Source organism: Hyperolius riggenbachi, chromosome 5 (genome assembly GCF_040937935.1).
Source record: "Hyperolius riggenbachi isolate aHypRig1 chromosome 5, aHypRig1.pri, whole genome shotgun sequence".
NCBI lineage: Eukaryota > Metazoa > Chordata > Amphibia > Anura > Hyperoliidae > Hyperolius > Hyperolius riggenbachi.
Genome location: NC_090650.1, coordinates 122,214,278 through 122,239,744, shown reverse-complemented (window position 1 = coordinate 122,239,744; position 25,467 = coordinate 122,214,278). Strand labels below are relative to the sequence as shown.

General features: G+C 43.6%; 1 protein-coding gene across 5 annotated transcripts in view; it reads left to right on the top strand.

Moving 5' to 3' along the window:
* GADL1 (glutamate decarboxylase like 1) overlaps positions 1–25,467 on the top strand; it is a 437,687-nt gene that overhangs the window by 50,898 nt on the left and 361,322 nt on the right. Inside the window, exon 2 of one of the 5 annotated variants that reach the window (XM_068236210.1) lies at positions 5,572–5,645. The exons of the other annotated variants lie outside the window; for them this stretch is intronic. Within the exon in view, the coding sequence (XP_068092311.1) occupies positions 5,630–5,645 (16 nt within the window). The 5' untranslated portion in view covers positions 5,572–5,629. The remainder of the gene's footprint in view (positions 1–5,571; positions 5,646–25,467) is intronic. 5 annotated transcript variants of the gene reach the window in all.

The following is a 25,467-nucleotide window of genomic DNA, read 5'->3' as shown; positions in this document are numbered from 1 at the left end:
ACCCATCACTGCATATACCTACCTGTTGTTCACTTCAGTGCACCCAACTACCTACGTAAGCGCACGCAATGTCACTGTGCCTGTCCGGTACCTGTCTGTATGTGACAGATGCACATTATAATATCCGTCACTGCATATACCTACCTGTTGTTCACAGTGCACCCACCTATCTACGTGAGTGCACGCAGTGTGATTTACCACTCCGTACATACCTGTTAACTGCACCTGTGTGACTGCACATTGTATTACTCAAGTCAGTGCATACCTTTCACTTCATCCCCCCCGATATGAACAAAACAGGTAGAGGCAGAAGTAGAGGCAGATCCAGAGGAAGGCAACCCGGCAGGTCTGTGCGAGGTCATGCTGATGTGATTTCATGCAGCCCTGGACCAAAGTACAGTGTTCAAAAGAAGGCACGTCCCATCAACTCCCAAGTTTGTCAGGACGTGGCTGACTATTTAACACAGAACACCTCATCTTCCGCAGCCACCAGCGCTACTACAAGCACCACATCTGCTGCATTTGAAACTTCGCAGGAGTTATTTGGTCGGGAAATCACTGATGCACAGCCATTATTGTTACAACAAGATGAAGGCTGTAACGATAAGTGTCAGCAAGTAACAGAGTTCTGGTTATCAGGTGTTCTGCAGTATCACCTATAATAAACATATATACATGATTATATGGTGACCTGCAGAATCACCAATAATACAAGTATACCAGACAGCTAATGTATAGCAAGTATAGTGCTTGGTGCAACAGTAGTACTGATAGGTTAGCTATACCTCACCAGAGGAGCTGGTGGGCACTAACAGTACAGAGCCTCTCACCAGAGACAAGGGCCATTCAAAGATTTTTGTCAAAGTACCCAGGCTTAGAGGATGTCCTGAAGCAGGCCAGGAAGTTGTGTGGGCATTTCAGGTGGTCTTACACGGCCATGGCACACTTTTCCAACATTCAGCGGAGAAACAAGTTGCCGGTGAGACGCCTGATTTGCGATAGCCTGACTCGCTAGAATTTGACCCTCCTTATGTTCTCTCGCCTGCTAGAACAGGAGAAAGCCGTCACCCAGTACCTCTACAACTACAGTAGAAGGACACAGTCTGGGGAGATGGGGATGTTTTGGCCCAACAAATGGACATTCATGCGAAATGCATGCAGGCTCATGCAGCCGTTTGAGGAGGTGACCAACCTGGTGAGTTACAGTGAAGGCGCTATCAGCGACTTGATCCTGTACGCTTACTTCCTGGAGCGTGCCATGCGTAGAGTGGTGGATCAAGCTGTGGAGGAGCGTGAACAGGAACAGTTACAGGAGGAAGCGTTGTGGGATCAATTCTCATCAGAACCAGATGTTTCCTCAACACCTGCGGCAGCACAGAGGGGGGAGGAGGAGGAGGAGGAGGAAGAGTTGTGCTGGGAAGAGGAGTCAGACTCGGAGGATGAGGAAGGTGTTTCTTTGGAGGAGGAGGAGGTGGCGGCGGCAGAAGAACAACTGCAGCAGGCGTCGCAGGGGGCTCATGCGGCTCAACGTTCCCATGGTATTGTTCGTGGCTGGGGGGAGAAGGAGTACTTACCTGACGTCACTGAGGAAGAGCAAGAGGAGATGGATAGTACGTCTGCATCCAACTTTGTGCAGATGGTGTCTTTCATGCTGTCCAGCCTGTTGGGGGACCCCCGTATAAAAAAACTCAAGGGGAATGAGCTGTACTGGGTGGCCACGCTACTAGACCCTCGGCATAGGCACAAAGTGGCGGAGATGTTTCCAAATCACCAGAAGGCAGAAAGGATTCAGCACTTGCAGAACAAGCTGAAAACTATGCTTTTCAATGCGTTTAAGGGTGATGTCACAGCACAAAGCAATAAAGGTGCCACTGCCAGTAATACTTCTCCTATGTCCACGCAGGCAAGGACAGGATGCTCCAGTGATCTCATGGTGATGTCGGACATGCGGACATTCTTTAGTTCAGCGCCTCGCCTTATCCCTTCCAGATCCACCCTCCACCAATGCCTGGATCGGCAGGTAGCCGACTACCTGGCCTTAAGTGTGGATGTAGACACTATGATCAGTGATGAACCCTTGGACTACTGGGTGCGCAGGCTTGACCTGTGGCCAGAGCTGTCACAATTTGCCATCCAACTTCTGTCTTGCCCTTCCTCAAGTGTCCTGTCAGAAAGGACCTTCAGTGCAGCTGGGGGCATTGTTACTGAGAAGAGAAGTCGCCTAAGTCACAAAAGAGTTCAGTACCTCACCTTTATCAAAATGAATGAGGCATGGATCGCAGAGGGCTACTGCCCGCCCGAAGACTAAGTCAGTCCCCACACACAGCATCTCTGCCTGCACGCTGTGTGACTGACTGCCTGCCCCAAGACTAAGTTGCTCCCCACAAAGCATATCTGCCTGCAGGCAGCTTGACTGCCTTCTCTGCCACCACCTACAGGGTCTCGGACACAAGGCGGATTCCTGAATTTTTAAGGCCGCTGCTAGCAGCGGCCCCTATACTAATTTTTCTGGTGCGTGTACATGCCTGCCTTATTTTTCTGACTGCACTGCAGCTGCAACAACAAAACAGAAGGCATGTACACGTGCCAATTCCACTTCGTGATCATTACCTTGCCGCGGTGAAGGGGCGATATGAGTGTCTCGGGGGAAGGGGGCACACCCAAGATAATAAGGTCGTTGCTTCATTGTGGATAGACCAAATTTGATCAGCTGGACTGTCACTGTTGTTCTATCATTGAGCTACCACAGCCCAGCGACCATATGGGCTTCGGAGGTTTGGGCCATCTCTACCATAAAGCTCTTGGTCTCCTTTTATCTTTTACATGAGCCTGGGGTTGTTACAATCACCTGAACCATCGACATAAGCTATTTACAACTAAAGCTAATGCTGACAAAGTTAAAATCGGTACTTCACTAATCTGTCAAAATCATCTCCTTTATCTGCAACATATAATCATCTACACATATCTTTACACTCTTATACATCTGCCCAGTGCTCCTGGCATATAAGTTGAGGTATTCATCTGTTTTGTTCTAAAGAATAGCAGTTGTTAGGTATACAGTTGTGTGCAATACGCTGAGTACATCTAATAGTGAAAGTTCTTTGTCACACATGCAAATCCATCCCTGGTTATCCATCACGGGTGAGGCACCTCAAGCCCTCATTATTCAAAGATGTTGCAGTTTTACTCCATCACTAGTCAGAATCCTGCTGAAAGTCACTTAATGGGATGTCATTCCATTGCTAACAAGTTTTAAGTGTGATGTTGTTTACTTGAATAATTTATGTGCATGTGTTCTTGCAGTGTTCCTCAGCTCATGCAGTGATTTACAGTTCAAACTCTATGAATCATTCACTACATGTTTCATGTGCTTTGAGTCCTATGGGAGAAGAGCTTTACAAATGTTTTGTTGTTGTTTCTTTTAAGGAACTATCCAGATATAAGCATCCCTCTGGCCCATGTTCATGTCAGATACTTAATGTAATCAGGGCTATGTATAGTGCTTGATCTTTTTCGATTCCCTATCAAACTCACATGAGACTCTTTGTAGAGGGCGGCATGGCAGTTAAAGGATACCCAAAGTGACAAGTGACATGATGAGATAGACATGTGTATGTACAGTGCCTAGCACACAAATAACTATGCTGTGTTCCTTTTTTTCTTTATCTGCCTGAAAGAGTTAAATATGAGGTATGTAAGTGGCTGACTCAGTCCTGACTCAGACAGGAAGTGACTACAGTGTGACCCTCACTGATAAGAAATTCTAACTATAAAACACTTTCCTAGCAGAAAATGGCTTCTGAGAGCAGGAGAGAGATAAAAAGGAGAATTTCTTATCAGCAAGTGTCACGCTGTAGACACTTCCTGTCTAGGTCAGGACTGAGTCAGCCACTTACATACCTCATATTTAACTCTTTCAGGCAGAGTAAGAAAAAAAGAAAAAAAGGAACACAGCATATCCTAGGTGTGATTCCAGGATGTCCCCCCCCCCCCCCCCCCCGTAATTATCTGTGAGTGGCTGGATTGTGTAATGGTTAAGGGCCCTGCCTCTGACACAGAAGGCCAGGGTTTTTAAATCTCATCTCAACCTGTTCAGTAAGCCAGCACCTATTTAGTGAGAAGACCTTGGTACATTGCTACTGCCTACTGAATGTGCCCTAGTGGCTGCAGCTCTAGTGCTTTGAGTCTGCCAGGAGAAGAGCACGATATAAAGGTTCTGTGTCTGTATTTCCCTGGGTTTCCTCTAGGATCTCTGGTTTCCACTCTCATCCTAAAAACATGTTGATAAGTTTTTTAGCTTCAGCCAAATTACAATATGAGTATAAAAGGAACACTACCTTGTGAGCTCCTCTAAGTGACATTTAGTGGCATGAACAATGTGCTATAGAAAATGCAAGTACTATATAACAAAATACAGATGAGTGAATTACTCATTTAAATGGTCAGCCTAGACTGAATATTTGCTTCATTTTTTTCAGATTGTGTAGCGTATTAGTCTAACCTGTTAATACATATACATTTATATATAAATTTAATTTCCACTTTCAGTCTGCTGGAATGCTTCTCTGCCAACTTTGCACACCTAAACTGCCCAATCTTTGCCTGCTTTTCTTTTGAGAGCTGTTCCAGTGCAGTCAAAATTAATGGTCGGTAGACTTCAATTTTCAAGTCATTTTATAGATTAATTAGGGTTTAAGTCTGAGCTCTGACCAAGTAAATAGGGACATTTAATGTGTTTTCCTTCTCCCACTGTGTGGTGACTTTTGCAATTTGTACTGTCATGTTGTCTGATAAATCTTCATCACAATGACATTCTTTTTGCTCAGGTCAGCAGGTTTTCCTAAAATGTTTGATGATATTTTGCTCCATCCATTTTCCTTCTGTCCTGACAAAAGTCTCTGCTGCAGAGAAACACACCCACAACAGGATGCTATCATATTTGTGCTTTATTGTAGGTATGGGGCTTTTTCGAATGTGAGCTGTTTTTGCTTTCCACCATATGTATCATGTGGTGTTTGGCCAGATAATTAAATTTTGCTCTGAAATTACTCTAACATCTCATCTTTCATTTGGCCTCAGAATATTCAAGGTGTGTTTTGGAAAAGCTCAGTTGGACTTAATGTGACCTTTCTTGAGCAAGTGCTTATTTCTAGCAGCCCTCCCATGCAAGCTACATTGCAGGGGCACTTGTAATGTTGTTGCCACATGCACACAATGACCATTCTTTGCCATAGATTGCTAAAAATTCTGCAAAGTTGCCAAACATCTCCTCTTGGCAGCCGTTCTGACCAATTTTCCTCTTGTTCTCTCATCTAGTTTATAGGGATAGCTTAATCTGGGAAGGGTTCTAATAGTAACAATATCAAACAAACAAAACAGTGGGATTTTTTTTAAACCAAAGTTCTTGTAGTTTATTCTTTCTTTGCAATCTCTCCAAATCGCGGACAAAGTACATGGGCACAAAGACAAACTTCCACTTCACATACAAAGACTGCCTGACACGTGTTTCGTGACCAAACGCCACTTCCTCAGAGGCACAACATTTACAAACATTTATCTTTCCCGTAGATTAGCGAAAGGTAACACCACGATCTGGAGTTTCAAAAGGAGACTGCACTCAGCGGCGATGTCTGCACACACATGTGAGTTGCAAGAGACTAGTACCAATAGTTCCAACCATTTTTTATTGCTTAATTTTAGACTGTACTTTATTCCTAGGTTGATAAAACCTTTCATTTTGTGTATACATTTCCTAACTTGTGCCTCTCCACAGCTTAACCTCTAAGATTTTTTTGATGGTGCCTATAGATGATTGTTTGCTTTCATTTGCACTGCCATAAACTGGAATGCTCCAGGAAAAGCAATTTGTATGCTGAATCTAAATGACTACAGCTAAGCACAAGTGGAATCCAGTTAGCTTTGTGTGCAATGGAGAAGGCGATTAGTAACCCTGATGGTGTGGCCTGACAGGAGTGTAAATTAGGAGTGGTCAAACAAGCTGAGGTAAAACAAGGTTAAACACAGATATCAGATACCGGCAGATACACACTAAAAGCTTTAAAGAGGAACTCCAGAGAAAATAGCATAATTAACAAAAGTGCTTAATTTTTACAATAATTATGTATAAATGATTTAGTCAGTGTTTGTCCATTGTGAAATCTTTCCTCTCCCTGATTTACATTCTGACATTTACCATGTTTTTACTGATGGCAATTGATGTCACTGGAAGGAGATACTGCTTGTTTTTTTGTCAGTTGGAAACAGCTGCTATTTTCCACAATGCAACAAGACTCCCACAGCGTGATGTCAGCACCATGGTCCTGACATCACACTGTGGGAGGGGTTTCAACACAATATCAACCATACAGAGCTCCCTGATGATCCGTTTGTTAAAATGAAAAGATTTTTCATGGGAAAGGGGGTATCAGCTGAGTACTGTCAGGAGAAGTTATATAATAATCTAGTGCTGACCCAGCATACACAAGGCCTTGACCTATGCATGCGCTAATTTGAGCATAACCATCTGTACTTGTTTATTCACCAGTAAGCATGCATGCAACCCCACAATTACAGCTCCAAGGTTGCAAAGAGTGGTGGGCATACATCTCAGACACTATGGAGGAAGAGGACAAGGCTAAGGATGATAGGTTATTTACAGAAAGAGCAGTTATAATTAATACTTGGATATTTTGAAATGTGTGAATATATACTACAGTGCCTGTACTGTGACTGCTATCTACTTTCCTAACACAGAACTTCATCATGAACTTCACGAGCAATCGATTCAGCATTAAGTTCACTGCTTCCAGCACTACTGTCACTAAGTATGACAGCCAACATTGGTAGTAGATTTAGCTGTACTTCCTCTTTTCTACTGTGCAAAGCAGTTATGGTGTGGAATATCTTACCACAGAAAGTAAATAGGAAATACTGTATTTGCATTTAAAGGGGAACTTCAGCCTAAACAAACATACTGTCATCAAGTTACATTAGTTATGCTAATTAGACTAGATAGGTAATATAATCTCTTACCCACCCTGTTTTAAAAGAACAGGCAAATGTTTGTGATTCATGGGGGCTGCCATCTTTGTCATGGGGGCAGCCATCTTTTTGGTTGAAAGGAGGTGACAGGGAGCAGGAGACACAGTTCCAACTGTTCCAACCCCTCCCAGCTGCATGCGCTAGGCTTCAAATGTCAAATTCAAAATGTAAAAAAAAAAAATTGCACCAAAACAGCAGAACGAGAACAACAGAATCAGAAATCCCATCATGCTTTGCACAGCATCAGGGGGAAAAAGCCCAGGTAGTTTTCTTCTGTGCAGCTAAAAATGAGGCTTGTATAAGAGAAACAAAGTTCTGATGCTGTGACACTGGTGAAGAAACACCAAGCCTTTTCAGTGCTGCTGAGTCGATTTTTAGTCCGGAGGTTCACTTTAAAAGCCACTTAGATGCCATCCTTACTTAAAAAAAATATGTTTACAGCTATAATAACTTATTGTAGATGGTATTCCTTAAAAGTAAACCTATAATGAGAAAAAAAAAAAACGTTAGATACTTACACCAGTAGATGGTAAGAAAAAAATGAAACTTAGATACTTACTCAAGTAGAGGAAAGCCGCTGAGTAGTCCACAGGCTTCCCATGTCCTGCTTGATCCCACAGCGCTTGGTCAGGACCCTGTATCTCTTGGCAGCCACGCTCTCATCTGTGTACGAGTGCGGCAGTACTTCACATTCATAAGTACGATCCATGTCTGCGTGGTAGCATGAAGCCACTTGTGCATGGAAGAAGAACCTATGCATGATCATCTGCAGACCGTGCTCACACATGCCTCATACATGGAAAGGAGCATGACCACAAGACCATATCAGACACAACCTAGTTGGATATGTTTAGAGGGTCCAAGTGTCAGATTGGTGGGGTTGAGGACAATGATGGAAGCCTTTACTGATATAAGTATCTAACTTTTACAGCCTGTATCTATATAATAAAAGCTAATATTTTAAAAAATAGCTGTGTGTGTGTGTGTGTGTGTGTGTGCGTGCGTGCGTGCGTGCGTGCGCGTGCGTGCGTGCGTGTGTGGTGTGTGTGTGGTGTGGTGTGGTGTGTGTGTGTGTGTGTGTGTGTATGTGTGTGTGGTGGTGTGTGTGTGTGTGTGTGTGTGTGTGTGTGTGTGTGTGTGTGTGTGTGTGTGTGTGTGTGTGTGTGTGTGTGTGTGTGCGTGTGTGTGTTTAAATAAAAAGGTGAGGCACACAAAGGTCATTTATCTGGACAGTCCACTGATTTAGACCATGTGGGCCAGTGAGAACAAAAAGCTCCTTATATAGCACTTTGGTCAGTAGTAAATCCAGTACATTAGCTCTGGAAACATAATGGAACCTAAAGCAGGTCACTGTGTGCTGGGTGAACTGAGTCATGTTGGAAGTCTTTCCAAGCTGCAAAGAATGATTAATGAGAGTCACTCTGAAGAATGCAAAGTAGCTGCCCTTGTATATACAGGGTTACAGCTATCCATTCCACACATTTGGCATTATATTATGACATACAAAGTATGTGTTTAAGTTTTTATGGGCACCCTACCAGTAGGCAAAATGTTAACCAGCCACCTTACGCTCTCTAAGAATAGAAAACAAAAGCCATAGAGAGCTCCAATACCGGAAAGCACCGCTTTATTTTTTCCGTGACGTGATTGTATTATTAAATAGCTATAATTTTGAGAAAACAGTTCATAGAGTTTCTTTTCCATGATACAAATTCAGAACATTTAATCAGTGAAAGAGTTAGTTTATAAAACATGACATTTTCAGAAGAATAGCAACATACATAATATAGATTATAGAGCATCTAAACTGCATAAATGTCGAGTCTATTTTCATTCAAGTTTTACTGACGTTATTTTAGGCATACAAATGAAATGAAAATGTTTGTAGTTTACAGTGTAATGAGTGCATAATTGGATTTATGTTTAGAGACTATAGTAAATTGTTCTTTAGATCTATTGATGGAACAGAGCAGAGGGGTGTAAAATGTAATAGCAGCTGATGGATGTTGAGTAAGGAGAACTTGACTGGACCAGGCTGGCTGCAGAGTGGTGTAAGGATGGCCTGTGGCCTGGTTTGGATCACACATACAGAAGGTCAGCTAGGGCCAAATACTCAAAAATTGCTTGAGTTGACTTTGCTGCTCTCAGCAGTTATATGAGACCTATGCGGATGTCAATAGCGCAAGAGAGCAGCCAACCTGCTGATATTGGTAAGGGATGATTTCCACAAAATGTAAAACAAGAAGCTATATTTAAAATAGCTTGAATCCGAGATAAATTCACACTGTCTTTTCTTTTCTTTGTTAAAGCCATACTGGATTGCCTTATAAAAACAGATGGACAACAAACTGATTTCTAGGTTTTTTTTTCTCTTTTGATATGTCATTTGGGAAATCCTTCCCTGCCACTTGGGAAATGTAGATGTCTGATGTAGAAGGGTGACAGTGGAGAGAGTGCTGAGATTAGAGCATTTTGTAGAAGAATGTGGGGAGGAAGTAGTTATTGGAGCTGTTGGAGTGCAAAGGACTAACATGGCCGGATTTAACATCACTGGCCCATGGGCACACCTTCAGGTAAACAACTGAATAAAATGAGGAACTATAAAATTAGATCCGTCCCCTTTTCAGATTTTTTTTTCCTCCGGCAAACATACAAACAAGGTATTGATTAATTAGTAAGGATCTACGACATCACTAAAGAAAAAAAAAAGGAGTAAAAGGTGGATCATAATACTGATAAGGTATTGGTAAGGAAATTATACTTTAAGTAACCTATGTTGTCAATTGGGCAATTAAAGTAAAAGCTGTGGCAGCATCGCGTTGGATTCCAGGAGTTAATTGTGACATATTTTAGCATTGCAGGAGATAGTAAGTAGTACAAAGGGTTAATTATTACATGTTTTGGTGGTCTTGTAAATGGTAAAACTGCTTTGAATAATGGTGTTTGCTGAACATAGCAAGATAGTAAATAAGGATCTTGATGTGATGTATTATTTAGCAATATTCACTTAATCCATTTGAAGTATCTGCCCAGGAATGCTTTCTAAATGCAAGAGCTTAAATGCTTAGATTTCCAATGTACAAGGATTGGACATCAATAAGCACCATTCAAATAAACTGACTGGATATCAAACCAATTATATGAGATTGTCAGAAAGTAAATGGCATTAGGGTAATTGTTTAGTTAGCAGCTACCCTCCCTGGCTGCGGCCAGTGGAAGTAGTCAATGTTGCCAGCAATTGTTGGGTAAGCAAGTGAGGTTTTTTTTTTTCATTTTTTTTTTTCTTTCTTTCGTTATTTGCTCTTGTTTTGAGTTGGATTGGCCTACTTATTTTTTTTTTTACTTATTGTAGAAAACAATATGTGCTTTTGCTGATCAGTTGTTCACAGTTTACAGTATATGCTGGGATTGCTCTTTATGTCCTAAATTCCTTAAAACTAAAAGACATCCCTCTTTCCAGTCTCAGAAACATGGTTGGCAGAATACAGACTTTTATGCATATAGCTAAATGTATTATGTATAGTGTGTGTGTGTGTGTGTGTGTGTGTGTGTGTGTGTGTGTGTGTGTGTGTGTGTGTGTGTGTGTGTGTGTGTGTGTGTGTGTGTGTGTGTGTGTGTGTGTGTGCTGGTGGTGTGTGTGTGCTGGTGGTGTGTGTGTGTGTGTGTGTGCTGATGGTGTGTGTGTGTGTATGTGTGTCTGTGTGTGTGCTGGTGGTGTGTGTGTGTGTGTGTCTGTGTGTGTGTGTGTGCTGGTGGTGTGCGTGCTGGTGGTGTGCATGTGTGTGTGCGTGTGTGTGTGCTGGTGGTGTGCGTGTGCATGTGTGTGTGTGTGTGTGTGTGTGCTGGTGGTGTGCGTGTGTTTGTGTGTGTGTGTGTGTGTGTGTGTGTTTACTGCCTCAGTTATAAGTATTTATGTCTAGCCATTGATTTAAGCCTTGTACACACCTTCAATTTTGATTGGCCAATCACTGACCAATTCTACCACCTCCATATAGTATGAGAGTTTAACTACACAATCTGATCATAGTATTCAACATCAGTTAATCTACATACTACATGTGGTAAAATTTGTCAGTGATTGGGCAATCATAATTTAAACTGTGTACCAGGGGCTTTAGTCTCCTTTTGCCATACTGATTTACTGAGCAGGCGACACCCATTCATTCTTGTTCATCTTTTTAGCTTCCTGGGACATTTGCCTGCAGTCTGATCAGGGAATCGGCATCACCATGCTGTTAGATTTTTCATAAATATACACAATTCCTTAAAGGGTACCTGAACTGACATGAACATAATGAAATAAGCATGTGTATGTACAGTCCCAATGTCACATAGTACAAGGCTGTGTTGCCTTGTGATAAAAATGATCTCCTAGGAGAAAACTCAGGAGAAAAAGAGAATTGAATCGGGCCCAATGTCTTGTGTTTATAAATTCTTTGTTGTAAGCGTGATTAGAAGTGAGTGGGGGTGTGAGTAGAGGTGTGTTAGGTGCCCCTAATTCTTATCACAAGACGATTTGATAAATGCAGGTCAGGTTTGAAATATCCACTGTTCTCTAGCTCTGGAGCAGCTTGGTAAATGAGATCAAATGGGGTTGATGTATAACATATATTTTAATGTGCAGATCTGGAGTGTACTTTAATTTTAAGATCAGCATTTCAATTTTCTAGTACATTTGCTCCAGTTATTAAAGTATCACAAATCCATGCTGCCTGTATTATTAATAGGATGATTTTCTAATTGCGTAATTTTAAAAGCATTACTGCTGCCTCAGAGTTTACAACTTTGTATTATAAAGCTTTAATCACTAGTAAATACTAATCATAAAAAGAATGATTCAATAGTACATTGAAGACTTTAAGATAAAAAAACAACAAAACAAAACAAAGATAGAGCCACCTAAATATAAAAAGATCATTTTATATTAAAGCATATTTGAAGAAAGATTACAGATTGATACTGGCAGTGAGATTAAGTTTCCAGAAACATTTTTTACCATCACCTGTTGCCAGGTTCTAGAAATCACCCTCTGCAGATCTCCCATTTTGCAGATATATAGTGAAATATATTTGCATTTCATTGTCTATTTCTTGTGGTTGACGGAGATCAACATTTTTACAAGCAGATTTCAGTGACTGGCAACTAAATTCTATTATGCTACCTGGTTATTATTGTTATTTTATTGCAGTTTCCACAGTAGGACATCTCATCCTACCCTCCTCCTCCACACGATTTAACAGGCAAATATTTAAAGGAAACCTGAGATGGCTTTAATTGGTGTATGTATACTTACCTGGGGCTTCCTCCAGCCCCATGAGGGGGGGGGTGAGATCCCTTGTTGTGCTTTCCGGGGGCTCCATTCTCTTATTGTCTCCCTCGGTAATCCGGCTGGCCGTGCTCTTCTGCACATGCGCAGCTAGGCACAGTATGCTCCCATGCACGTACATGTGCAGAAGGGCACGACTGGCTGCGATTGGCCAGTTTACCCGGGAGGATTAGAAGAGAATGGAGCGGCCAAAGAGGATGGCAAGGGAGCCAACACACCTCAAGGGGCTGTAAAAATTGAAGCCCTTTTATTACATTATTTTCACTGGAGTTCCTCTTACTGTAACAGAAGTTTATTACTGTATAAGAAGTGTAAAAGTACACTTATACACCCTGCAAGGCCAGGATTTTTTTCTGGGTACTTGAGACTTTTGGTTGACTGATTTCTGGATAACAGGGGTTTTACTGTATTAGAACATTTGTAAAACACATAATAATGCAATGCATGATTGTTTCAGGGTATTTTCACACTGACACACTGCGTTGACATGGACACTGTTTTGTGCTCTCTAACATGGTACGATTCAAATTCCATGAACAGTTCACACCTCATCAGCTGCGATGCAATGCAGCAGATTTCATTGTTACTATGCAGAACATGCAGCACATTGCTAAAATCCGGTCCACACATTGATACAATGTTCGTCAACAAAGGTGGTTGGACAGTTGCTTTTTGCCTGCGTTACTTTGTAGACCACCTCATGTGTTGTTTTTGGTTGAGCTATGTGCACTTTACAATGTAACCCAATGCCCCAGTGCGAATCTAGCCTCAGGGTGCTTTCACACTGACACGCTGCATTGTAATGGACATTACCCTGTGCACTGTACTGCAGTGTGATTTAAAGTCTATGAACAGTTCTCACCTTATCAGTTGCAATACGATGCAACTGATTCTGTTGTTGCAATGCAGACCATGCAACACACTGCTAGAACCGCACACGCTGATGCGCTATGTGTATGTTATAACACAACCCATTGCATCGCCCCAGTGTGAAATTAGCCTTTATTTTGTGTTTGAATACAGATCTGTTTTTAGTAAGAGCCATAGCTATAATTAAATCACCAAAGTACCTATATAAGGTTATCTATTTTTTATTTTAAAATTCAGTTCAGGTTCTCTTTAAAGTAAATCTGTAATGAAAAAAGTGGCCCAAGGGAGTACTTACCTTGGGAGGAGGAAGCCTGTGGAGCCTCCTAAATCCTCCTTAGCCAGCACAATCCATCGCAGAGACCCCTGAACTGTCAGGAACCATAATAAGCTTGTGACGCATGTCCTGCAGGCGCAGTAGCGGCTTTCCAATGGGCTCCAGCGGAAATAGCCGAGTCCGATCAGATCAGCTTTACTGTGCAGGTGCAGACACCTTGCGCATGTGCAGTAGAGCAGACCTTATTTACATCAGAGCTGAAAGTGCGCCTGGGCAAGGCATGTCCCAGAATTTGTATGGTTCAGGAGCTGGATGGCTACTGGGCCTGCAGGCACCGGTTGGTGGATTTTCAGGGGATGCCAGCACTGGAACGGGAGTGCTGAGATTGATGGGGAAGCCTCTTTAGAATCCAGATGCTTCACTCGCCCATAGTAAGTACCCCCTAGGGTCACTTTTTTCTTACAGGTTCACTTTAAGCATATGGGGTGAAGTGGTTTATGAACCTCTGCTATATGAAGTGCTGAAGACACCCAGATTTAGTTTTGTCCCTTAAGGTGTGCAGTAAAGGTACAATCCTGCAGCGGATTTTTCCAATAGTCGCGGTCATCGATCGGAAATTATGAGTTGTGCCCGTTAACAGCCAAATTCCCTCTAAACAACTCAATCAGATTGGTGGAATCAATCCTTTTTTGAGGGGGGCGATCCCATCGATCTGATCAGGATTGGATAGCGGGAATTCATCTTTTAATGGGCACAACCGATTGTTTCCAGTGGTGAACGATTGATCGTCCATGGAATTGTATTGTTAATGACCACCTTTAGGTTGAGAGCCACACTATGTGCAATGCTTCACACTGCATTGCTGCATGTGAACGCACTGCCCATACAATTTTATGGACAAGTTTACTTCTCTGCAATACTTGCTATAAATAATAACATGCACATTTTAACATGCAAAGTGCATGCTGCATCATTCCTGTAATGTACCACGACATTAAACAACACACATGGGCCTCAATTCTGGTAGGGTTATCTATCAAATTACCTCATGTGACATTTAGCAATTCTGGTAGCTTTTAGTCATGTTTTACCTCATGAGGTAAATTATGAGGTAATAATAGCTATTCTCATGGAAACTAGGGGGCATGCTAGCACATAATTTACCGATCAGTTTAAGACCTTCCTGTACTTGGAGGTAAAGTCAATTTGTATGCATTTTTCAGTTTTTAGTGGAGTTCCTATTGCTGTTTTAGTGTCGTTCCTATTCAGGTTGTGTAATAGAAAAGAATAGTAGAAATAAAACTCCCAATATTTACTGGATTTTTTTTTTATACGGGGTACCTATAAATATACTTTTTATAGGCTGCTACATAATTAAATACTCCTTCCCCCCTCAAAAAAAAAAAAAAATCTTCCAAAGAGTATCCTAACTTACGGAAGACAATTAAAGGCTACTACTATTATTGATTTACTGCATGCTTACCGCTGAAATACCTCATGTTTTACCTCACTTTATGCATTTACCTCATGTTTTACAACATGTTTTACCTCATGTTTGGAAATGGAGAAAAATCTTTCAGAATTGCTAAAAAAAAAAAAGCAGAAAATACCTCATGAGGTATTTTACCTGCAAAAATATATTTACCTCGCATAGCTACCAGAATTGAGGCCATGGTGCTCGATTCACAAAGCTTTGATAAATGCTATCACAGCCGTGATAAGTTCAGCATGCGGGTTACAGGTGAAAAGTAAACGTTTTCACGCATTAACTTTCCCGTTCACGCGCTAACATATGGGTTAGCACGTGAACTGGGAAAGTTAATGCGCTCAAACCTTTACTATTACATGCGCAAACCTGTACGCACGCTAACCCGCACGCTGAACTTATCACGGCTGCGATAGCATTTATCACAGCTTTGTGAATCAAGCCCATAATGTGAACCCTGAATTAATAAAAATACTGGTTCACTTTAAAAACAGCTTTTATCTTTCTTTTAAGCAATGCTTGACTTCAGGCATTATTCACTTCTCATGCAGTTCAGTTGTTCTTCCACAGATCCTTGCACTAAGTAGAAAAGATGGATTAAAAACATAATGTAAAATGAACCAAAGCACCCTGTGCTTTTTATCTGTTTCCAATATATTACAAGGTAAAGACATGAACCAGAAGTACTAGAACTCGTAAAGAACACAGTTAAGCACAAAATAAAATGTAGCACTCTATTCATATGAACAGACAAACAAAGGCTTGTTTTGTGTTGCAGTTTCTAAGATGTTCTAACATGCTTAGATATTTATTTTTTAAAGGAAGGATTTCTAAAGATTGCCTAATATCAAACTCATGCATGCATTTTTGAAGGTTCTGATTTATCCAGGTCATGTAATAGACCTTCCAGAGAAGATATTACATGTTTCAGCTCAACACCCTTTTGTATCCTAGAAACATTTTAGTTATTACTACAGAGGTACCAGACTAACCAGCAAGCTCATGGTGAGCCAGAACTCATTGGAGTGTGTAAGGGGCTACAATGGTCCTAAAAGCCCCCTTACTAAAATGCTATGGAAAACAAAAGTTTTATTTCTTAAAAGAGAAAGTATTTGTAATAATTCAGGTTGAAGTGAGCTGCGAGTCGTTTTAGGACCAATGTAGCCCCTTACACACTCCAATGCGTTCTGGTTCATCATGAGCTTGCTGGTTAGTCTGTACCTTTGGGTGTCCTACTCCATAGAGCCACATTAATCCATGCCATGCACTGATGAGGATCAACAATCCGAAACAGTCTGTATGCATGTTGGATTATTATGGCTCTGTATAAATTAACAAGCTGACACATCATTGCATTCCAGCGGTTCTGGAGGTGTGTTTAGCTTCTAAGGGTAACAATGGTTAATTTGCATATATTCAGCAGTGATGCACTGGGAGACATCTCAAGCTCACTCAAACCTGAATTATTGCAAATTCTTTCTGTTTTAAGAAAGCAAACTTTTGTTTTTCTTAGCATTTTAGTAAGGGGGCTTTTAGGACCATTGTAGCCCCTCACACACTCCAATGAGTTCTGGTTCACCATGAGCTAGCTGGTTAGTCTGTACCTCTCGGTGTTACAAGCCCTACTCCATAGAGCCAAATTAATCCATGCCATGCACTAATGAGGATCAAACAATCCGAAACAATCTGTATGCATGCTGCATTATTATGGCTCTGTACAAATAACAAGCTGACACATCATTGCATTCCAGCGAATCTGGAGGTGTGTTTAGCTTCCAAGGACAACAATGGTTGATTTGCATATTTCAGCATTGATGCACCGGGAGACATCTCGATCTCAGAGCTCACTCCAACCTGTAGTATCGGTTTGTTATTACTACAGGTGATTTTTCCAAATTAAGCAAAGATATGCTCAAATAATAACAATAACAATAATATTTTTATAGTGCTTTTCTCCCTGGGAACTCAAAGCGCTATGATCTGTGTTATGCAGTCTCCTAAAGGCTCGGGAAAAGAGATGGGTTTTTAGCCTTTTCTTAAAGTTGTCTAGAGAAGGAGCCTCTCGCACTGACTGTGGATGCAAGTTCAATAGAGTTTGCATAGGAAACGGCCCTAGCACCAGATGTTAAGTGTATCCTGGGGATAACCAGATTCATCTAATTCGCAGAGCGGAGGGTGCGTGGAGGGGCATAAAATTCCAATAGATCCACTACATATTTGGGACCCATGTGGTTTAGAGCCTTGAATGTCAGCAGGCAGATCTTAAAATGGATTCTCCATTTTACTGGCAACCAGTGAAGAGTTTGCAGTACTGGAGAGATGTGTGAGCTGCGGGGGGCATTGGCTAGGAATCTGGCTTCTGCATTCTGTACTAGTTGTAAGTTGTACTGGTTGCAGAACCTTATCTGGGGATCTGTTGAACAGTGCACTGCAGTAGTCCAGACGGGAGGATAAAATACATTAACCAGGGAAGGTAGATCTTCAGCTGGGATAAGGTGTTTGATTCTCGCTATATTTCTCAGATGGAAGAAGGAAGACTTGACGACAGCTGATACGTGCTGTCTGGGTGATAGCTTTATACTGTACGGTATCTCCTCCAATTACTAGTTTGAATTGGGGAGAGTTTTGGACTTCATCCATCATGTGTGGCCTGCCTACCACCAACACCTCTGTTTTTTTCAGAGTTAAGCCTCAACCAGCTGGTGTTCATCCAATTTTGTAATTCCACTAGACAGGCATTGATGGATACTGATGGGTGGCTGGATAGTGTAATGGTTAAGGGCTCTGCCTCTGACACAGGAGCCCTGGGTTCAAATATCAGCTCTGCTTGTTCAGTAAACCAGCACCTATTCAGTAGGAGACCTTGGGCAAGTCTTCCTAACACTGATACTGCCTATAGAGCACGTCCTAGTAGCTGCTGCTCTGGCGCTTTGAGTCCACCAGGAGAAAAGCGTAATATAAATGTTCTGTGTTTGTTTGTTTGTGTCTTGAGTGCCAGGCTTGTAGGACAGATACAGTTGTGTGTTGTCTGTGTAACAATGGTATCCTAGGCCATAGTCAGGGGTGTAACAATAGACCCTGCGAGGCATGCAGCTGCAGGAGGGGCCAGAAGCCCCAGGGGGCCCAAGGGGGGAAAGTTTCCCTGTCCTGAGAGACTGACAACTAAGGGCACAGAGAGAAAAAGCTTTCTGCTCCCTGCACAATTGTTGTAATGACTGCATCTGCTCAGCCACTGATAAGGAATCACACAGAGTTTTGTAGACAAAGATTTGTAGACAGCCCCTATTCAGTGTGCAGCAGGGTCTTCTGTACAGCACCCAGCCCCCATCCTATCTACCCATCCCCAAGTACCCTGTACTGTAGTGATGCTAGAGAAGTTTTTAGAGCCAGTTCTGCTCCATCAGAGTGTGAGTGTAATAAGCTGAGGTGTGGAGCACACTCATCTGTCGGGTTTTCTCTATGTGTTTCCTGTATGCATGAAAACATGCATGATTTATCACTGAAGCCAATGTAATTGATAGAGAAAATGCATGCAGTGCTTCACTGCTGTCTATTTTTATGCATGGGGGAAACACATTCAAGTGTGCACTAGCTAATTAAATAACATTGATTCTCATTTTTACTGTGCAGAAAGCGAGGGGAAGGGGCTTCCAAAGTTTTGCAAGGGGGCCTACTGATTTCTAGTTACGCCCCTGGCCATAGTCCTGGACTATTTTGTCCACTGGTAGCATATAGACTGCAAAGAGTAATAAATATAGCACAGAGCTCTGTGGAACTCCATAGGCAAGGGGCACTGGGTTAGAGTAGTGTGTGCACAGACGTACTTGCTGTGTCCAGATAGGAAGGACTGAAACCAACTAAAAACAGCACCCCTTAGGCCACAGTAATTCTTGAATCTCTGTATTAGTATTTCATGATCAAACAGTATCAAAAGCTGCAGACAAGTCAAGAAGAATCAGAATTGAGCACTCGCCCTTGTCTCTTGCTGTAAGTAGATAATTCATTACTCGGACTAGAGCTGTTTCAGTGCTGTGCCTTTTTCCTGAATCCTGGCTGAAAGTTATCAAAAATTTGTTATCTGTAAGCCTGGCTTCTAGCTGGTTGGCAACTGCTTTCTCAATAACTTTTGATAGGAATTGTAAGTTCGCCACAGGTCTGTAGTTGATCACAGAATCCGGATCCAGTGATGGTTTCTTCAAGAGGGGTTTTATGATTGCTTTCTTTAGTTCTTAAGGTGGCCATACACTGGTCGATTTGCCATCAGATTCGACCAACAGATAGATCCCTCTCTGATCGAATCTGATCAGAGAAGGATCGTATGGCCACCTTACTGCAAACAGATTGTGAATCGATTTCAGCCTGAAACTGATCACAATCTGTGGAGCTGCCACCCCCCCCCCCCCCCCCCCCCTCATACATTACCTGTTCCGGCCGGCGCGAGTCCCCTGGTCCCAGCTGTTTTCTTCCCCGCTCCGGGCTCCAGACCATTCCTGCAGCTACTGAACTTCCTGTCCAGGGGAAGTTTAAACAGTAGAGGGCGCTCTACTGTTTAAACTTCCTGCCGGGACAGGAAGTTCTGTGTAGCTGCAGCCGGTCCGGAACTCAGCGCAGAAAGAAGACAGCGAGGACTAGGAGACTTGCGCCGGCCGGAACAGGTAATGTATACCCGCTGTATTGTGTCGGTCCTCGGGCATTCGAACGCCGCTATCGACGCACTCCCGACCCGCCGGCGATCGAAAGAAATCTTCCGCATGGACGGATCGACGGGAATTGGCAGGAACGATCGATTTCGGCCGGAAATTGATCATTCTGTCAGCGGTGTGCGCGGCGATTTCACAGCCGATTCGATCACTGTGATCAAATCGGCCGTATATTGACGGGAAAATCGTTAGGTGTATGGGACCCCTTATGGGAACAGTCCTCTTTGTAAGGAGAACTGAGTTATTTTGTGAAGTGCTGGTCTGATCAGCTCTGGGCACTGTATTAAGGATCCAGTTGGGCAAGGATCCAGGTAGCAGGTAGTGAGGCAGAGACTTTGGATGAGAACACCAACATCTTCTTCAGTCAGAGTGTCAAATACTTGCCATGGTTGTACGGTAGTAGGCATATGCAAAGTCCAGTGGTTCTTTGATGTTGTTGGTGTGATGCTGGCACGGATTGCGGACACCTTGTTTTTAAAGAGTAACTGTCAGGCTGCAAAAGCTAATTTAAACCTCTATTCTCCTGTGTTAAACAGTTTAGAAGGAAGCCAAAAAGGCAATACTGAAGTTAAAAATCTCTATTACTTTGATGTTTGCTGAACAGCACAGCTCCTAATCTCCTAAGGAGGCCGGCAGGACGCATAACAGATACTGCAAAGCATTCTGGGGCTGCTTCTTCTCCCTACTGCACTCCCTTGGTCCTCCCCTTCATTTCCCTATCCCGCCCTAAGGCTGCTTTCACAGTGAGAAGTTACAGGTTCATGTTACAGCAGCTTGTGCAGCCCAGAACTCACAGCACTGAAAAATCAATGGGCTGTTCACAGGGCACATGTTCTGTTAGAGTATACTGCAGGAGTCCTCTATTGTTCCTAGCCACATGGCTAATTAATATTCACTGCACAGTAGTGTTGTCCCGATCATGAACCATTAGTATCTTTGATCCTGATCTTTTTTGTGAGTCGAATCATCAGGAAGCAGGGTGAGGGAGGATATGACATCACAATTGGCTTCATACAAGACAGACAAACATGGAACCTGCCATGAGCTGTCAGAAGCATCATTCTCTGCAAATACTATATAAAAATTCTGTGAAATCCAAACGTGGACAGTGAAATGCATATGTAATGTAAGTACAGCCAATATTTAGCTACTGATATATGTGGTTTTTTTTCTCTGAGACCCTATACCTAACAGCTCCTCTTTAAAGAAGGCAGAGAATCCTACACACCTTTCCCTGGAGAATGTGGTTGGGGTTTTAGGCAAGAAGGATTGCAGAGTGATTCCACTGTGTGAAAGAGTTGAGCAGCTCTGTTGTTGGCTGTAGATATTTTGTGCAAGATGAAGTCTGATTTTTTTTCTTGATTAATGCTTCTTGGTAATGTTTGAGGTGATGGGCTAGACTAGATTTGTGCTCCTCAGGCCCTGGTTTACACCACTGTCTTTCTAGTCTGCGCCCTTTCTTTTTTAGATCCGTGATGGCTTTGTCAAACCAATTAGCAGTTATTTGGTTTCTGATTTGATGCACCATAGGGTGATATTGTCAAATGTTTCATATATCATGTTGTTGTACTGGGTTACTAGGGTGTTGGGGTACATTGGGCGATGGAGCAGATTTGTAAAATCCAGGTTATCCTCTCCAGTGTTAATGTATTCAGGGGACGGTATTTGATTGTTTCCTTAGGGTGCTGCTTGATAGGATGATGTTTAATAGTAAACTGTATTATGTGATGGTCTGACCATAACACTGGGGTTACCGTTATGCTACAAATGTCCATCCCTAGGTGGAACAGTAAGTCTAGGGCATGTCCTCCTCTGTGGGTAGCAGATTTTACAACTTGTGTAAAGCCTAGTCCACCCATGAGGTTTATTGGTTCATTTGCATCGTGTGATTGAATGTCATCAGCCCAGACGTTGAAACCACCAAGGATAATCCATCTCGGATAAGACAGTGTCAACGTAGCCAGCAGTTCTGAGGATTCCTGTAGGCATCTCTGGGGAGACGGTAAACCAGTAAAATTTTGAATATATATTCACTTCAAGGAAAAGTAGTTAAGCCTAACTGATAGTCATTATGTGGATGTTAAAATGTTATAAGGGAATCTGAAGTGAAATATAACAGGATGAGATAAACACATGTACTGTATGTAAAGTCCCAAACTATCCTACATAGATAGAACTAAGTTGTACTGCTTTTTTTCTTTTCTTTTTGTTTTTATTACTGTTAGAATTAAGAATACAGGTCTCTGTATGGCAGCTTCTATGCAGTCAGACTGTAGCTTAACTCTTGTTGATAACTAATTAGAGGTCACAAAACTTTGTGTGGCTAAGAAACATTTCTGAGTGCAAGTAATGGATAACAGGCTCAGGGTGAAAATTGCTCTGGTCCATTAGGGTACAAATTCTTGGGAGTAAAGTGGTTAAGGCTTCATTCACGTGCTGCAGCACACACACACACACACACACACACACACACACACACACACACACACACACACACACACACACACACACACACACACACACACACACACACACACAATATCACAATACATAATGCAAGTTATACAATGTACACATTTAGAGCTTGCATCTGCTTCACCCTGGGGTCTGTGCGCAGGCACCGCAGCATGTGCACTGCCATGGGGAACAGGGTGGTCCGTCCAGCAGAGACATCAGGGTCAGTGGCCTCAAGTTCGCTGTCCGCCTCCTCTGGCCCCTGAGCCACTTCCGCCTCTCTCCACCCTCGCACCACTGCAGCAGCGTTCCACTGTTCCCCCTCAACAGCAACGTCCAGGACCTCCAACTCCTCCTCCTCCTCCAACAACTCAAAATCCTGAGCAGCAGTGGACTGCACAGGTGGCTGCTGTTCCAGCTGTATCAGGGCCTCATCTCCCACATCCAGCAGATCACCCAGGGCCCTGTCCAGCAGACAAACAATGGGCACCCACTGGCAGAGGGATGCCCATTCCTCGCTGACCAGGTTGGTTCCCTGCAGGAAGGGAGCCAACACCAAGCAGACCTGCTGCATCTGCCCCCACTGTGTGTTGGAGAGGATCTGGAGTTTGGTGGTGCCGGTGAAAGTGCCCTCAACAATGTGGTGGTTGACAGCTCTCCTCTGCTCAACCAGCCGCTCCAACATCGCCAGGGTGGAATTCCAGTGAGTTGGCACATTAATGACAAGGCGGTGTTGTGGCAGGCCCTCGCACTGCTGGATGTAGGCTAGGTTTGCTGCAGTAGCAGCTGAGCAGCGGAAACTGCGCACAATTTTCCGAGCCGCTTCCAACAGATTTTCCTTCCCCTTCTAGGTGCGCATGAACTTCTGCACCACCAGGTTAAGGATGTGGGCCAAGCAGGGGACGTGGGTCAAGTGTCCCCTGTTGATGGCAGCCAGCAGGTTGGCTGCATTGTCGGACACCACCATTTCGACTCTGAGGCCTCTGGGGGTCAGCCACATCTTCTCCTGTTCCCTCAGGTAGCGGAGCACTTTGGCTGCTGTCAAACTGTTCTTCCCCAGGCTTCTCATCTCCAGCAGCGCTTGCCAATGGCGGACCTTCAAGCTACTGTTGAGGCGAGGTTGCTTGGCGGTGGGAGCTGCTGCGTCTCCTCTGACCCCGCGTGGTGGCACCACATAGTGGACAACTGGTGCCGCTGATGCGCCTGAGGATGGACCTGCTGCTTCCTCGCTGGCGCATTCCACCAGGCTGACCCAGTGGGCTGTGAAGCACAGGTAGCGGTCCATCCCAAAATGGCTGCTCCATGATCCATGGTGATGTGGATCCGCTCACTCATGGCGTGATCAAGCGAGTGGCCCACGTTCACCATAGCAAAGCTGTGCAGTGCTGGGATCGCCGTGCAGGAGTAGTGGCGGCTTGGGATTTGCCACTCCGGGATCCCGTACTGTAGGAGCGTTCTCACTCCACTCCTGTACAAAGGAGTATGGCAGGAGCCACTTGCTGCGCAACTGTCCTTCAGCTTCAGAAACTCACTGTAGTCCTGAAAATGTTTGGTCTCCAAGTGGGTCTGCAGGCACGAGGTACCCAACTTGTTCAGATCGCGACCTCTGCTCAGGCTGGCACCGCAACTGTGGCAAATGGCACGGGTCTTGTCGTCAATGCACACAGTGAAGTACCACCAGACTGGGGATTTCAACTTGCCCTTCGAGCTTGAGGGCTGGGGAGGTTTTTTGCCTTTGGAGGGCTGTGTTTTTTTCCCTTTGCTTGGAGGAGCTTTGGTGTGGGTGGTGGTAATGGCCGAAGCAGCAGGCTGTGGCTCCTGCCTTCCACGCCCTGTGCTGGCCACCATGCTGCTGCCGTGCCTCTGTGCCAGAGACACCTCCTCCTCCGATGATGAGCTGCCTTCACCCAACTGTGGTGGTGGCACATAGGGATGGTCCCCCACCTCATCATCATCATCCCCAAACATCTACTCTGAGCCCTCAACCAACTCCTCTGCCCCAACATCCCCTACATCGGACCCCTCCTCCTCCTCATGAAATTTTGGTTGTTGTGTGCCAACAACAAACTCCTTCACCTCCTCCTCCTCCTCCTTGCATGCCCCCATTATCTCCTCCTCAAACTGTTCCACAACATCCCTCAAAACGCTCGTGGTCCCTGGGGTGAAGAGCGAGCTCAGTGAAGGCAGGCTGGTCGCAGGGGTTGACGTGACCTCAAGCAGTGGTGGAGGCCTGCTGCGGACCGGAGCACAGGTGGCACTGGTCTCGCTAGTGCTGGAGGTCTGGCTGGAAACTTTTTTTTAATAGTAGTACTACTAACAGTAGTGTAGTCTACAGTAACTAACTCGTGTGACAGACAGTGACAATAAAAGTCTGTCACACACGGACGCAATCAATAGGGTCTGGCAGAAGACAGTCACAGATCACAACAGATGCTGGCCTGGCCTAGTGGCCACTGGCCTGTGAAGTAACTATTACACAACAGTAGTGTAGCCTGCGGAACTAAATAAACTCACAGACTATAGCAGTACAAATTAAGTAAACTAATACGTAGGTAACAACTAACTATAGCCCCTAGTAGTAGTGCAGTAGTCGATAACTAACTCGTGTGACAGTCAGACTGGCTGGGGGCCTTCTGATTGGCCCAATGACGTCATCCCCTGGATACCGAAGCCGAATTCGTGATCTCGCGTTAACACCCGTGATCATGGCCGAATTTGAGAGTGACTATTCGGGTACATTCAAATTCGGGAGGAGTATCGCTTTTTCGAATTCAAATTCGTGTTCGACAATCATGAAAATCTGCCCGGGTCACGGATAAATTCAAATTCGCGATTTCTGGTGAGCAACCCTGCGTGTAATATCAGTAATATGCCCCAGAATATCAGTAATATTTCTGATATTCTACTATTGACAATATCCAGTGCCCAATATCAGGACATTGTTAATATTGCCAAATTATACCAACGTCTTCACCAGATGCCCAAGACGCTCTGAGTCTTGCTATTGGTGCATTATTGTGAAGGGCTACCTTATTAACCAATCATGAGGATCTGCAGGTAGAATCACCAGTTGCAGTCACTTGTCATCTGAGTGCGGACAACTTCACATACTTTCCATCTGGAAAGTATGTGAATAGGTTACAAAGCATAACGTGAAAACAGTCACCTTAAAACAACTTTCAATCCTTGTGCTAAATATTACTTTCTGGATTGCTGCAGTTTTGAATTGTTTTTCATCCTAGATTCCTAGTTGCTTTTTTACAGATCATTGCACAAAACTGGAAATGAGCGATTTAAAACAGAATGTTCAGAT